This window comes from Artemia sp. Qi Xiang Cuo, chromosome 8 (assembly GCF_049724085.1).
Source record: "Artemia sp. Qi Xiang Cuo chromosome 8, ASM4972408v1, whole genome shotgun sequence".
Classification (NCBI taxonomy): domain Eukaryota; kingdom Metazoa; phylum Arthropoda; class Branchiopoda; order Anostraca; family Artemiidae; genus Artemia; species Artemia sp. Qi Xiang Cuo.
In genome coordinates, this window is record NC_142801.1 from 78,271,015 (window position 1) to 78,283,912 (window position 12,898).

Genomic DNA, 12,898 nt, shown 5'->3' on the forward strand with positions numbered 1-12,898 from the left:
GCTTGTGTGGATTTTATGATGATTTCATTTTATTTCTTGGCCTGCCCTCATAGGAGAATCTTATTTCTCTCGGCTCTCTTAAATTTTAAATTAAGCAAAATTCATAATGTAACACAAAAAAAACAATAGTGTATAGTTGATTCATATTACAAAAACCTAACGGTCAATACTGGCTAATTGGGATAAGCTGGGAAAAAATACGAGTTCGTGATTGAAACTGGGGTATGGACAAATCAAACAATTCGTGGTAACGAACTGTAAGTAAGGAGCGACCCGGCTCAATAGTAACCGAAACTCTAAAAAACGGGATTTTGATACCAATAGATACATCAAAAGAATTAGATTTTAATGCTGATTTCAAATATACAAGTTTTATCAAGTTTAATCCTACCCATCAAAAGTAACGCGTTTGAGAAAATTCGGCTGATTTTCGAAAAAAGGGGGAAAGACCCCATAAAAGCTATAGAACCTTAATGAAAATCACACCGTCAGATTCAGCATATCAGAGAAGCCTACTGTAGAGGTGTCAAGCACCTATCGACAAAAATGTGGAATTTTGTATCTTTTGCCAGAAGAAAGATCACGGATGAGTGTCTATTTGTTGTTGTTTTTTTTTGTAATTTTTTCAGGGGTGATCGTATCGACCCGGTGATCCTAGAATATTGTGGGAGGGCTCATTGGAACGGAAGTTAAAAGTTCTAGTTCCCTTTTTAAGTGACCCAAAAATGGAGGGCAACTAGGCCCCCTCCAACGCTCATTTTTTCCCAAAGTCACCTGATCAAAATTTTGAGACAGCCATTTTGTTCAGCATGGTCGAAAATATGATAACTATGTCTTTTAGGATAAATTAATCCCCCAAAGTTCCCAGGGAGAGGGCTGAAAGTTATGAACTTTACCCAATGGTTATCATGTGGGACGGAACATTGCTATGAAGGGGGCACCGGATTTCCCAGCATTATTTAAACAAACGATCAGAAATTAAATAAAAAAAACAAGTTTTTCAACTGAAAGTAAGGAGCAACATCAAAACTTAAAACGAACAGAAAATATTATGTACATAATTGGGTTCGGCCCTAGTCAATACCTCGATCTTTAAGGCAAAATTTTTTAGTACTTTCATAGGAGCTATTTATTCTAATTAACGGCCTTTGTGATTATGGGGTCATTTTTAAAGAGTTGGATTGAACTTCGAACTTTAGCGTAAAGAGCAAGGTATTGACTGGGGGGCCAACCGCCTAATATACGTATTAAAAATATATGAATGTAGAAATTCGTTACGTAAGTTAACTCGTAAGTTACGTATATTTATTACTAATAAAAACGTTCGTAAATAAAATTAAACAACGTTCGAGAAAGCCATTTAACCAAATAAAAGTAAAATTAATATGCAAATTTGGTTTTAATTATTCATGTATGGTGAGCCAATATCAAAACCTGCATTAATTAAAAAACGTTCAAAAATTAAATAAAAAAACAAGGTTTTTTAACTGTAAGTAGGCTAAGGAGCGACGTTAAAACTTAAAACGAACAGAAATTATTCCGTATATGAAAGGGGCTGTCCCCTCCTCTATGCCTTGCTCTTTACGCTAAAGTTTGACTTTCTCACAACTCTATTATTTTAAACAATAAAAAACTTTAGCGTAAAGAGCGAGGCATTGAGGAGGGGACAGCCCCTTTCAAATACGGAATGATTTCTGTTCGTTTTAAGTTTTAACACCGCTCCTTACTTTCAGTTAAAAAAAAAACTTTTTTTTTATGTAATTTTCTCATACAATAACCAATCTCAAACATTTAGCCAAATACGACAGGCACTGTTCCCCAATTAGGTTGTGTTGAATATTTGGTATGCTAGTAATTCAAGTTGACTATCGATAAAATTCTAAATAGGATTAATGAAAACTTTAAGCAGTTAAGAAAAACTATGTAATAGATACCTCTGATCTGTCTATCAATTTGAAATCCCTCTTGCCTTAGTTTTTTGCACCACTCATTGACCTGAAAAGAAATTTTTTTTTCCTCAATTTCACGAAACTAACAGAGCTAGAGATCAGAATCATAAATGATACGTAATAGCAAGCAAAGAACAAGACCAAGAAGCTAAAAAAAGGAAAGAGAGAGAGAGAGAGAGAGAGAGAGAGAGAGAGAAAGAAAGGCGCTGAATAACCACACCAAATTCCCCAAAACGATACCAATATTATAATTTTTTGTACCGGATAACTACAAAAACTGTCATTATATTCTTCGTTTGAATAACAGCCAAAATCCTTTTGAAATCAGAACACTGATTCCAAATATATAAAACAAATTAAGTTTAATGAGAAACTATGAGGCTGAGGATATTTGCCTGATTTTTCAAAACGGGGAGAAAGACCCACCAAAAGTCACATGATCCTAAGGGAAATCACACCATCGGATCCAGCATATCAGAGAACATCAGCGTAGAGGTTTCAAGTTCCTATCTACAAAAATGTGGATTTTTGTTGGTATTTTTTTTTACAGAAAAAGAGATCATGGATGCGTTTTTTTGTTATTTTTTTTTTTTTTAGTTTTCCCCATCGTATCAAGCCCATGCTCCTAAAAGACCGAGGGAGGGCTCAATCAAACAGAAATTAAACGTTTTGTGCCCTTTTTAAATGACCCAAAAAGATTGGAGGTCAGCTAACCCCCTCCCCCACCCCCTTTTCCCCAGAGACTTCCTATGAACAATTTAAGATAGCAATTTTTTTCAAAATAGTTTAAAGGTCCAACAACTATGTCTATGGGGATGACGTGACCCACCATTTCCCCTAGGAAAAGTGCTGTAAGTTATGCAATTTGCCCATTGTTTACACGTAGAATTTCTTTTTACAAATATATGGTAATTACTCGGGGGGGGGGGGAGGTTCTGCGGGAGGGAAATTTCTATGAGGATTAAAGTTTCTGAGGGAATTTCCTTGCATGACTCGATAAACGGTCAGATATTAAATAGAAAACACGATTTTTTTTCAACTGGAAGTAAGGAGCAACATTGAAATTTTAAACGAACAGAAATTCCATATATGATGTGGACTGCCCCTTCCTCATCCCGCACTCTTTACACTGAAGTTTAACTTTTTACCCCAATTCTTTAAGAACAACTCCTGAAACGTAAGGAGCGCTGAATTTGAATGAGAAGTATTTTAAAGAACTTAGCAAGTCTTTACCGTAAAGAACGAGGGTTGAAGAAGGGGCTGCACCTTCATGTATGATTTAATCTCTGTTCGTTTCAAGTTTTGATATTGCTTTCTACTTTCAATTCAAAAACCTTGTTTTTTTTCTAAACTTACAAATAATCAAGCAGTTCGTGGTAACGAACTGTAAGTTCTATGGAACGTATTCCTCTCTTACTACATTGTAACTACTGCTACAACCATAATTGTAACTACCATTATAACCACGATGTAACTATCACAACAACTCCGATCTCCTGAGCCTAACCATCCGGTGATAGCATTATACCAGAAAAAGCAGAACTAAAATCTGGTATGTAAGCAAGAGAGAACTCGAATACAATCTTTATGTTCTACTTATCTTCCTCGTTATTCTTTAATCTATAGACTAAACTCGTCTCTAATATACAAAAGGAGGAATTGAATTGAAGTCACAATTTCTTAATTCAATTGAAATTGAAGATTTACTGCCCAATGACTTAAGACTAAAGACTAGCACGAATATTATGATAATGCGTTTTTTAGATATTTCAGAGTATATATATATATATATATATATATATATATATATATATATATATATATATATATATATATATATATATATATATATATATATATATATATATATATATATATATATATATATATAACGTACACGACACAAAAAAATAAAACCTTCAGCATTTTCTTAGCAGCAGTAATAAAGGACAAACTACCCTATCTACCTTTTCATTGTTACGCAGGGACCCTTTAAAAAATTTTTAATTTTAACATCATTTATGATTGCAACCTACGATTATGACGACATCCATCATCTTGTATACAAAGATGCAGGTTTTCATCGAAAAATTTATTTTATTTTAAATCATTTCAAATTTCAGAATCAAGAGGAACTACCATTTAAGCAGCAAAGTTAAATCACACCTTGAAAAAAAGACAAAAGGGCAGTCAATAACAAACCTATCAAGAAGCAATGAGAAATCCTAAACCAGAAAGGTACTGTGTTGGTTAGCTGAAACAGTAAAAATAGGGACTTTTTCCAAAGATATGGACCTTTTTAGGGATCACTGCCATTAGAGGGACCATCGAGGACAACATACAAGCTTCTGCTGTAACAGCTGAATTTACAATCTACTAATATAATGCTCATTGTAAAACCGCATTAATCATTGTTTGATTTTCTACAAGGTGCTTGTAAAATTTCGGCTCCTAAGAGAAACATCCCGTTTTAGGGGATCTGTTTTCTATTTTTAGTAAAGCATTGGTTTTTAGAATTCTGCAGAACTGGAAAAAATCACAAGTTAGTTGCTAGTTTTGTAAACATGTCTTGAATAATCCGCAGCGCAATATTTTTTTGGTTTAAGTTTTAAATTTACTCTTTACGTTGGTAAGAAAATATTTGTTTTTTAGAATTAATTTAGTAGCTAGATTGTTTCCAGAGTCAATACTCATTAGTTTCTCTAACAGCACTTACATAAAAAACTTGCTCTTAAGACACCATTTTCCAAAAGGGATAAATGTGATGCTAACCATGACAAGCAACACTGCCTCAAATTATTCAAGATTTCTTAGAACCACTTGTCCGACTTAACCAAAAATCAAACTCTTGTTACCACGCAAAGAATGATTAAATAGGAACAAGAAAAGCAAAAATGCTTGTTCTACGTAACCAAAAAGCCATATTTAGTGCATGAACAAGTCCTTAGGAGAGGGGATAAGTAGAAATTGTCAGGGTGACCTGTCTTTTTGGAAACAGTGTTCAATGGAGGATCAAACAGTACCATTCTTTAGCTATTATAGCGTCTGGCTAAAATAAGACCAAGCCCAAGGCTTTTTACCAAAAGTTTCACTTTCCTTACTTAACAGCTTTTAAAGATGGGAAAAGCCTTATTGTCAAGAAATGTAAGGTTTATAATAGGGCAGAAATCAGATAAAAGAAAAAGCAAGAAATAAACCATAAGATCCTCTAGTAAATGCTTCACAAAATACTACAAATAAAAAAAACAATCCACTACAATGTCCTTTCTTAATACAATAACTACTGTTGTTAGAAATGAAGACCAGCCCCCACCCCTCTTGACTAGGCCGGATATAGCCCATGGCTATATACAAAAGTTTATTGGTTTTTTTGCCAGTTTGTAATTATATTTTGTTCTTTTTTTCTTATGTTAACGTTTGGTTTATAATAGCATTGGCAAAGCTCTACACGATGGGCTTTTTACTACCTCGGAAAATTATATTACTACTGTACTATTACTACTAAAAACTCTCCGCAGCACCAAGCTGTTTGAGGCCGCCACTACGCAAGCTCCTCCTCCATCCCAATCTATTCAAAGTCTCCCTCTTTACACCCTTCAAAAAAGTTCCGATTTCCTTGATATTTTTCTTCACGACATCCTCCCAACCCAGCCACGGATGATCCGTTTTCCGTTTGGCCCTAGACGGTTAGCCAAAAAGGACAATCTATGGCAATCTGCCAACCTTCATCCACAGAACGTGCCCTAGCCATCTCAACCTTTCTCTCGTTATAGCCCTAGAAAGCGGAGTTGAACCAAACTTTTCGTACAGCCTACTGTTTGAAATACGGTCAGTCAGCCGAGTACCCAGAACAATCCCTAGGCCAGTTCTCTGGAAAACATCTAGCAAATCTTCATCCGCTTTTCGGAGCACCCATGCTTCAGAGCCATATTTGACAACTGTCAGCACTGTCATCACTGTCTTCCATTATTCTGATCTAGTTTTGTAGACTTATCTTCCTATTCTTCCCACCCTTTTTTAACTGTAAAAAAAAACAGAGCCTTGGCTATTCTACTTTTAACATCTTCACTGCTCCAGTAGTTACCTAGTAGGCACTACGAGATATACATGAAACTATACATTTGACGTTCTGTTGATCAGAGATGTACGTGAAAAGATACATTGTAATTGCTGTTGATCCGAGACATACATGAAAATATACATTGGAATTGCTGTTGATCCGAGATATACATGAAAAAATACATTGAATTGATTCTAAATATACATGAAAATATACATTGGAATTGCGCAAGGAAAACCCATGCATTTAGACACGTGAACATTTTAAAAGGCTAATCTGCCTTGGAAACAGTTTGACGTGTTCGGGGAGATTACGTTCCTTGGCACCTTTCATGTTTTCAATCAGATGGGTTTTTTGAAACCATAGTGTGTACACGTGTGTAGGCTTTGTTATTAAAAAATTGCACACTACAATCAGAATTGTTTGATTGACATTTAAAAAGGGGTAATGAGATTTGCGAATTGGAGTGTAGGATTTGCGAATTTGATCCTATTAAGGATTTACTTGAAATAAAAATTTTTAACTAGAAATAACTGAAAAGTCTTTTGGGGGAGATGAGGTGATTGTGTACTGTATAATACACAACTGATGTTTGGACAGTACAATCAGAATTATTTAATTGACATTTAAAAAGGGAGAATGAGATTTGCGAATTGGAGTGTAGGATTCGCGAATTTGATCCTATTAAGGATTTACTTGAAATAAAAATTTTTTACTAGAAATGGCTGAAAAGTGTTTTGGGGGGAGATGAGGTGATTGTGTACTGTATAATACACAACTGATGTTTGGACAGTACAATCAGAATTGTTTGATTGGCATTTAAAAAGGGGTAATGAGATTTGCGAATTGGAGTTTAGGATTCGCGACTTTGATCCTATTAAGGATTTACTTGAAATAAAAATTTTTAAGAGCAGCACCAAAACTTAAACGGGAAGAAATAGAGGCAGTTTCCAAAAGTTTTGGAATTCATTATAAAAATTTTTAACAAGAAATCTCTGAATAAAATATTTTTGGAGGGATGGGAGCGGGGTGTTAATTTATGGAGGGATTATGCACTACCTTACGATGACTATAAATGGCTCAATCACCAGGGGAATTTTCCATGGAAGAGGGGAAGGGTATTTTTACGTGAAAACAACTTCAACCCTGGCCCGCCCCCCGCGATCAGAAATTAAATTATAAAAAAGTTCCTTCAACTGAAAGTAAGAAGCAACATCAAAACTTAAACGGGAAGAAATAGAGGGAGTTTCCGAAGATTTAGAATTCATTATAAAAAATTTTAACAAGAAATCTCTGAATAAAATATTTTTGGAGGGATGGGTGCGGGGTGTTAATTTTTGGAGGGATTATGCGCTACGTTAACATGACTATAAATGGCTCAATGACCAGGGGAATTTTCCATGAAAGAGGGGAAGGGTATTTTTACGTGAAAACAACTTCAACCCTGGCCCGCCCCCCACGATCAGAAATTAAATTATAAAAAATTTCCTTCAACTGAAAGTAAGTAGCAACATCAAAACTTAAACGGGAAGAAATAGAGGGAGTTTCGAAAGATTTAGAATTCATTATAAAAATTTTTAACAAGAAATCTCTGAATAAAATATTTTTGGAGGGATGGGAGCGGGGTGTTAATTTTTGGAGGGATTATGCGCTACCTTGCGATGACTATAAATGGCTCAATGACCCTCAAGCTCCCCATTTCCCCAACATTGACAGTGTTGAGGAGAATGGGCCGGTTGGATGGTTTTTTTTAATCGATGGGGAGATACCACTTGAGCTTCACGAGTCAGTAAAGTATTTTTTTTTCCGTGCATCAATAGGCATGAATTGCTTTCGAAAACCCGGATGAATTAGTTGAAAATAAAGTTTTAACAAGAAATGTCTGAAAAGCGCGATCAGAAATTAAGAACTGTCTTGAGGGGGGGAGGGGAATTGATGCTGAAAAAGCATAGAGTTTGTTATTTACTTACATTTTTTTCTTAGTTTCTAGAATTAAATTTCTGTAATGTGCATCCAAATGGTGAATTCAAGAAAGAGTTTGTTACTTACTTGCAATTTTTTCATAATTTCTTGAATAAAGTATCTGTATTGTGTATCCAAGGGGTGACTTCAAGAAAGAGTGTGTTACTTACTTACAAATGACATATCCAACAAAAGATGTTGATAAAGAATTTATTCATTCTGATACCTAGATTTTGTCAATGTTACCTCATGTGTCTGTTACCTCATTCTTTATCAACATCCGTTGTTGGATATGTCATTATGCATAGAGTTTATGCATAAAAAGCATAGAGTTTGTTATTTACTTACTTATTTGTTTTTTCATAATTTCTTGAATTAAATTTCTGTATTGTGCATCCAAATGGTGAATTCAAGAAAGAGTTTGTTAATTACTTGCGATTTTTTCATAAATTCTTGAATAAAGTATCTGTATTGTGTATCCAAGGGGTGACTTCAAGAAAGAGTGTGTTACTTACTTACAAATAATTTCATATTTTCTTGAATGAAATGTCTTTTTGTGTATCCAAGAGGTGAATTCAAGAAAGAGTTTGTTACTTACTTACTTACTTACCTACTTCCTACTTACTTACAATTTTTTCATAATGACATAATGACATATCCAACAACGGATGTTGACAAAGAATTTATTCATTCTGATACCTAGATTTTGTCAATGTTACCTCAAGTATCTGAGAATAGATGTATGCAAATTCCTTTTCTCAAATCTCCGATGTTTTAATATACATTCTAAACTTTTGATATGCAAGCTTACTCTAAAAATAATGAAAACATAACAATGTAATGCATAATATATTTTTAATGAAATAATGCTATGTAGAATATTAATACAAAATTATATTATGACACATAGTCATACACATGTTCACTCTTAAACATCCAGAAACGATGGTCCCATGATATAGAATAGTTTTTACCATGTCTAATGCATTTATCACGATCAGGTATGTCCTTAGGTATCCAGTGCGCGAAGAACCTGACCTCGTCTTCAGGACGATGATAAACTACTTCAAATTTAGGACACTTAAATGCTTCTAGATTGAAAAGTGGAATCCTAGGGTCACACTTTTGAATTAAAACTTTATCTGTAGGTACATTACCCTTTACATGGAGTGCTTAAACCCCAAAAAGCTGCAAATTTCACTGACTTCCTCCTGGACATTTCTCAGTTCCTGACCACTATTATTAAGTGGTGTAATCACACTATCGTAGAATCCCAGTCTGTTTATACGATGTAATGTAGTACTCCACAAGCTTTTATCATACTCAACCATGTTGTAGTTCCCTATCCAATGATAACAGTCAATTTCTTCGAGTTCCATTGACAATAATAAAAATGCACATTCACATATAACACCACAAGATTTTTTCAAACCGATAAATTCAGTGTCATAGAGTCCTATCATCTTGGAAGCTATTAATGTAGTTGTTAAGAAGAGAAATACATCATCAAGCTTTAATACCTTCGCTCAAGGTTGAATGGAGTTATGGCTAGGGGGATGACTCCTAAAAGCATTTGAATTCATCTTGGGGGAGGAGTCATAAAACCTTAGAATTCATTGCGGGGAGGAATCATAGAACTCTCGGTATCTATTGCATGCAAATGAAGTCTGGAAATTACATTTTTTTGTATAATTTCTGTATTGTGTATCCAAGAGGTGAATTCAAGAAAGATATTTTGTCATTTTAAGATACGTACAAAAGAAAAAAGATAAAAAATAAATAAAGTTGAATAATTTCGAAGTTTAAAAAAAAAGTTTGTTTTATCAAAAAAAAATATTGAATTAGAACCATCAGTCCTCATCATTATGAGTATTCAAAACTGGACTTAAGTTTCACATTTGAACTAGAGAATTGTATTTTCCATAATTTTCTTACAAGAAACAAGAGTTTACGGTCAAAAACCCTTATTAGCTCAGATTTTACGGAAATAGTTTTATTTTTCGATCCAAAAATAGACTTAAGTTTCTTATTTGAATCAGAGAATTGATTTTCTATAATTTTCTTACAAAAACTAGAGTTTACAGTCAAAAATCCTTAATAGCTCAGATTTTACGGAAATAGTGTGTCTGACAATAGATGCACGCAAATTCCTTTTCTTACATCTCCGATGTTTTAATGGACATTCTAAACGCTTGAAGTGCTAGCTTACTCTAAAAAATAATGAACACATAACAATGTAATATCTTTAATGAAATAATACTATGTAGAATATTAATACAAAAATATATTAAGATACATTATTAATATCAATGATTAACTTTGGACATTTTGAATCTGTTCCATACAATAGTTCACCATGTTCTCTCTTGATATTGTAGTTATTGTCTTCTCTTAGTTCGTAATCAGTAGAATAATCATTATTCCATTTTGTTTCATACACAATTTTTACTGCTGTCTCATGAACAGGCTCAATATGCTTTTTGTCTTTGGTATTATTTGATTCATTGACTGTTTGATCAATGCCAGTAACGTTTGCTGGTGCTTTGTTTTTCATCGTTTCATCTTTATATTCCGTACTGATTTTTTCTGACAATGCCATTTTTATTTTTCTGTCAATTTCACTGTCTATTAACACATTATTTTTATACAGGTAAAAGTTATTAGTAGCTATGGTTATATGGTTTACGATATTAGTAGCAGAGTAGGCCTTTCTTTTATTAGCCTTCCGTTGAATGCTAATACCCGAAAGCTGATGATTGGATGCATCCGTAGGTAATGTGTTACCTGCAGCAGTAGCAAGGAGTTGTCCTCTATCATCAACAATTATTTTTATGTTAGCATTCTCTTTGAGTGCAATCATCTCTGGAGATCTCAATCTCGCATAACCACCAACATAAGAGTTGAATTTTTTCGGTATTCCAAAGAAATTCAATTCCTTACTGTCATGACAATGCATGCATACATTTCCAATAGTGCTACCACTTGTACTTGTTTCATAGTTTAAATACTTCTCCTTGTCGGCATTCAATGGTACAATAACCTTGTTATGTGAACACACTTTAGTAAAATGCTCCATCTTCACTTTTTTTTTAAAGATATGACTTATGTGTTTATCGTTCCACCGCGTAAAAAATACTGATTTAATACATGTAATAGACTAGGTAGTGTCGATAACCGGTCGTAGAATACCAGTGGGAAAGCCACATCGTGTCTCTGACCAATCAAAGAGCACAATTGTTAGAACCGTAAGCATATTTTGACATTTTAAGATATGCACAAAAAGAAAAAAATAAATAAAGTTGAAAAATTTCGAAGTTTAAAAAAAAAAGTTTGTTTTTATGAAAAGAAAATATTGAATTATTAGTTCAGATTTTATGGATATAGTTTTATTTTTCAATCCAAAAATAGACTTAAGTTTCACACCTGTACCAGAGAATCGTATTTTCCATAATTTACATACAAAAAAAACTGTAGTTCACGGTCAAAACCCTTATTAGCTCAGATTTTATGGAAATAGTTTATTTTTATAGGTTTCAGACAACACACGCCTATGAGAGACTAATAGCCATCCCCCGAAAAATACTTTTCAGACATTTCTTGTAAAAATTTTTATTTCAAGTCATTCATTTGGGTTTTTCACAAGTAATTCGGACCACAGTACAGCCCTATAAGTACTCTAAGACACCCCGCTCCCATCCATCCAAAAATATTTTATTCAGAGATTTCTTGTTAAAAATTTTTATAATGAATTCTAAATCTTTGGAAACTGTCTCTATTTCTTCCCATTTGAGTTTTAATGTTGCTCCTTACTTTCAGTTGAAGAAACTTTTTTATAATTTAATTTCTGTTCGCGGGGGGCAAGCCACGGTTGAAGTTGTTTTCATGTAAAAATACCCTCCCCCTCTTCCATGGAAAATTCCCCCCCCCCCTCAAGACATTTATTAATTTCTGATCGCGCTTTTCAGACATTTCTTGTTAAAACTTTATTTTCAACTAATTCATCCGGGTTTTCGAAACCAATTCATGCCTATTAATGCACGGAAAACAAAATCCTTTACTGAATCATAAAGCTCAACTGGTATCTCCACATCAATTTAAAAAAAAAAACCATCCAACCAGCCCATTCTCCTCAACACTGTCAATGTTGGGGAAATGGGGAGCTTGAGGGTCATTGAGCCATTTATAGTCATCGTAAGGTAGCGCATAACCCCTTCAAAAATTAACACCCGTTCCCATCCCTCCAAAAATATTTTATTCAGAGATTTCTTATTAAAAATTTTTATAATGAATTCTAAATCTTTGGAAACTGCCTCTATTTCTTCCCGTTTAAGTTTTGATGTTGCTCCTTACTTTCAGTTGAAGAAACTTTTTTATAATTTAATTTCTGATCGCGGGGGGCGGGCCAGGGTTGAAGTTATTTTCATGTAAAAATACCCTTCCCCTCTTCCATGGAAAATTCCCACATCAAGACAGTTCTTAATTTCTGATCGCGCTTTTCAGACATTTCTTGTTAAAACTTTATTTTCAACTAATTCATCCGGTTTTCGAAAGCAATTCATGCCTATTGATGCACGGAAAAACAAAATCCTTTACTGAATCGTGAAGCTCAACTGGTATCTCTCCATCAATTTAAAAAAAAACCATCCAACCAACCCATTCTCCTCAACACTGTCAATGATGGGGAAATGGGGAGCTTGAGGGTCATTGAGCCATTTATAGTCATCGCAAGGTAGCGCATAATTCCTCCAAAAATTAACACCCCGCTCCCATCCCTCCAAAAATATTTTATTCAGAGATTTCTTGTTAATCATTTTTATAATGAATTCTAAATCTTTGGAAACTGCCTCTATTTCTTTCCGTTTAAGTTTTGATGTTGCTCCTTACTTTGAGTTGAAGAAACTTTTTTATAATTTAATTTCTGATCGCG

General features: G+C 34.0%; 1 protein-coding gene across 1 annotated transcript in view; it reads right to left on the reverse strand.

Moving 5' to 3' along the window:
• Vps24 (vacuolar protein sorting 24) overlaps positions 1-12,898 on the reverse strand; it is an 85,991-nt gene that overhangs the window by 58,195 nt on the left and 14,898 nt on the right. The window contains exon 2 of the mRNA XM_089093786.1: positions 1,935-1,995. Coding sequence (XP_088949912.1) covers positions 1,935-1,995 — 61 coding nt within the window. The remainder of the gene's footprint in view (positions 1-1,934; positions 1,996-12,898) is intronic.